Source organism: Gekko japonicus, unplaced genomic scaffold, assembly GCF_001447785.1.
Source record: "Gekko japonicus isolate JY-2015 unplaced genomic scaffold, Gekko_japonicus_V1.1 scaffold1603, whole genome shotgun sequence".
In the NCBI taxonomy this organism is placed as follows: Eukaryota; Metazoa; Chordata; class Lepidosauria; order Squamata; family Gekkonidae; genus Gekko; species Gekko japonicus.
Window position 1 is genome coordinate 74,604 of NW_015176021.1, and position 3,461 is coordinate 78,064.

At 44.4% G+C, this 3,461-nt stretch overlaps 1 protein-coding gene across 1 annotated transcript in view; it reads right to left on the reverse strand.

Annotated features, from left to right (window-relative positions):
- Window positions 1-2,454: 2,454 nt before the first annotated feature.
- LOC107123342 (EH domain-containing protein 4) overlaps window positions 2,455-3,461 on the reverse strand; it is a 51,908-nt gene continuing 50,901 nt past the window's right edge. Inside the window, exon 6 of the mRNA XM_015426583.1 lies at window positions 2,455-3,305. Coding sequence (XP_015282069.1) covers window positions 2,781-3,305 — 525 coding nt within the window. The 3' untranslated portion in view covers window positions 2,455-2,780. The remainder of the gene's footprint in view (window positions 3,306-3,461) is intronic.

Here is a 3,461-nt window from a genome sequence, read left to right on the forward strand (position 1 = left end):
ACCGGTGCCATCAGGAGGTCCACCAGTGGGGCCAGGACATTAAAAGCCCTCCCACTGTTGACCCCCCCCCCAAGCACCAAGAAGACAGAGCATCACTTGCCCCAGAGCCCCTATCTATACCTTGTGGCTAATATCCACTGATGGACCTCTGCTCCATATGCCTATTTAAATTCCCTTTTGAAGCCGTCCATGCTTGTAGCCGCCACCACTTCTTGTGGCAGGGAATTCCATGTGTTAATCACTCTTTGGGTGAAGAAGGACTTCCTCTTATCCGTTCTAACCCGACTGCTCAGCAGTTTCATGGAGTGCCCACGAGTTCTTGTATTGTGAGAAAGGGAGAAAAGTACCTCTTTCTCTACCTGCTCTATCCCATGCATAATCTTATAAACCTCAATCATGTCACCCCTCAGTCGTCCTTTCTCCAAGCTAAAGAGCCCTAAGCACCTTAACCTTTCCTCATAGGGAAAGTGTTCCAACCCTTTTATCATTCGAGTTGCCCTTTTCTGCACTTTTTCCAAAGCTATAATATCCTTTTTAAGGTGTGGTGACCAGAACTGCACACAGTATTCCAAATGAGGTCTCACCATTGATTTATATAGGGGCATTATGATATTGGCTGATCTGTTTACAATACCCTTCCTAATAATCCCCAGCATAGCATTGGCCTTCTTTATTGCAGTCACACACTGTCTCAACATTTTCAGTGAGTTATCTACTACAACTCCAAGATCTCTCTCTTGATCAGTCTCTGCCAGTTCAGACCCCATCAATGCGTATTTCCCCCCCCCAATATGTTAAAAAGGTAAAGGTTCCCTTGCTCGAAAGCCAGTCGAATCCGACTCTAGGGTTGCGGTGCTCATCTCCGTTTCAAAGCCGAAGAGCCAGCGTGGGCTGCACTTTGCCCTAAGTGTATTTCTTTCTTTCTTATTAGATTTATAGCCCCCCCTCCCCGCAAGCGGGCTGAGGGCAGCTCACAGACTGGGCATTGATTCTCTTTCTCATCTTAACCTACCTCACAGACTGAATCTGCATTTGTCTTTCCCACGGGTGTCCCAGCCTTTTGACTCCATCTTCAAAAAAGGTGTCTACATTTGGTGTCGTTTTCACACCTCAAGAGTGCTAGCATACTTTTAAGAACATAAGAACAAGAATAAACTGCAAACCAGTTTTACCAGTATAAAAAACTATCCACTAGTTTTAGTCAACACTCCCTTTATTGACAAAACATATATCCACATGTAGTTAACCTTCCTAGTAAAGCAATACTTTTTTTGTGATTAAAACCACCAGTTGGATGCTTTTGTACACAGAAAGCTTCAATATCTGCAACATATGAAAGACCAATTCCTTTTTGCTGGTGCTACCAGTCCTTCACAGTATTCCAAAGAAAGTATTTCATCGCACAATGTAAAATCGACCTATGCAATTCACCACCATAAAATACGATGTTGGCGACAGCCTTTGGTGGCTTTTAAAGGGGACCAGAGAAATCCATGTGGAAGGATTAGATGGACCCTAGATCTGATCTAGTGGTGGTCTCCTGGAAAGCAAAAGCTATATTCTTTTCAGTAGCTCTAGAACTGATCCCTTTCAAAATGTTAATATAATTATATTAATTATCATCATAATTATAACAAAGTGAATTCCTGAACTGAGTTTGAGATTTGTGCAAATGATCTGTTCCATTAAACTTTCCCTTTCCCCCCTCAAAAACATTAATAAAAAATAGAGTATTTTTAAAACAACTTTTAGTTCAAAACGTGCTTTTAACTTCTGCTCCAAATAGTAAACCCACACTTAAAATACATCTTTATACGCCCTAATAAAACTTGGTGGATTCTGAATATCATGAAGGCATTTCAGCTACTCTTAGTACAAACTGATACCTTCCAGAAGAGAGTGGTTTAATTTTTTTAAAAGAATGGAGTCCTTGCATTGCATTATTAAAGGGTTGTGGGTTTTTGTTTTGGTATAACTGAAATGACATCACTCCTATCCAAACCCGTTTCGGCATTTTGATTATAAGCACAGTGAAAGATGGCAACTGCAACTTTCCTTGCTCTCTCCCCCAACCCCCGTTTACGGGTCATTTAAAAGGCACTTGTGACAAAGCTTTCCACTGAAGGCCTTCCAGAACTGCAGGCACAGGTCCCTCCTGTGCTATGCTACTCATTGTAACTTGTTTAGAACATTTGGGGCTACTTTAAGTGTTGGAAAGCACTTCTGTATCACAGAATGTAAAGCTATCACGACCAGGGGTCATTTCGTAGAAAAAGAGGTGCAGGAGCTCATTAGCATAACTCATCAGCATAACTTATTTGCATATGCCACACACCCCAACATCACCGGAAGTGTGTCAGAAGGCAACACCCACTGCAACTTACCTGGCTGCTTCTTGCTCTGACTGAGGGCTGCTGGGAGCAGGGGGCGGGGCTTCTTCCATGTGCCTGCCCCCTGGGCTCTTTACTGCCGGAGCTCTGCTCCTGTGCGCTCCTGCAGGAAATGACCCCTGATCATGACCACTATGCATGTGTATTTTACTGAGTGTATACCTGTTGAACAAACACTGGGAAGGTGCATCTGAAATTGCTCCCTCCCGGAGTAATGTTACACATGAGGATTTCCATTTTCCCCACTAACAAATAAGTGGTATTTGCTTTAGTTTGAAGTGGCCCTAAAAAGCCTTGCCAATAACTGTAATATCAGGAGTGTTAAAACATTTACATGGCTTTCATGGCTAACCCCCTTCAACATTTTAACAACATGTTTTATCACTACATCTACAAAGATTTTCTATGCGATGGAGGCACCAAATGGGGAGGTAAGATACTGGGGAGTTCATATCCCTCCAGTTTTATCTTGATGAGATGTTTTGCCAGTGCAAATTCTTCCTCATCCAACATGCCGTCACAGTCACAGTCTGCAAGCTTCCAGATTTTCCCCAGGACGCTGTTCGGCAGTTTGGAGGTCAGCATTTCCTTCTTTGCACTGGCCCCAGAGATTCTGCCGTTGATGGGTGACAGGGTGTAAAAAATCTCATCGTATGCAGGTTTATCTCTGGCAACAATCCATTCCTCCTCACCAGCTCCTTCCTTGGCGCCTTCCCCATAGCCGTGGTCAAACGGTCCTGCTGTGGTGCCATCGAATGCCCCGCCGTGCACCATCTGCGTAGGCATGCTGCGCTCTTCCTGGGTGATCAGATTCATTAGGGAAGCAACTTTAGAGGACAGCATGTTGTCCACAGATTCGATCAGCTTCGGTTTCAGAGAGTGGAATTTGGTGAAGTCGTACGCCTCCAGTTGTTCCTGTGAAATGACAAAACAGAGTGACAATAAGCAGAGACACTGGACGGCTTCAAAAGGGAATTAGATAGGCAAAAGGGGAGCCCCGCAATAAAATGTTGCATACTGGGCCTTGCTGTTCCTCCGGCCGTGCGGCTGCAGCCGCCCGGGCCTTGCTCC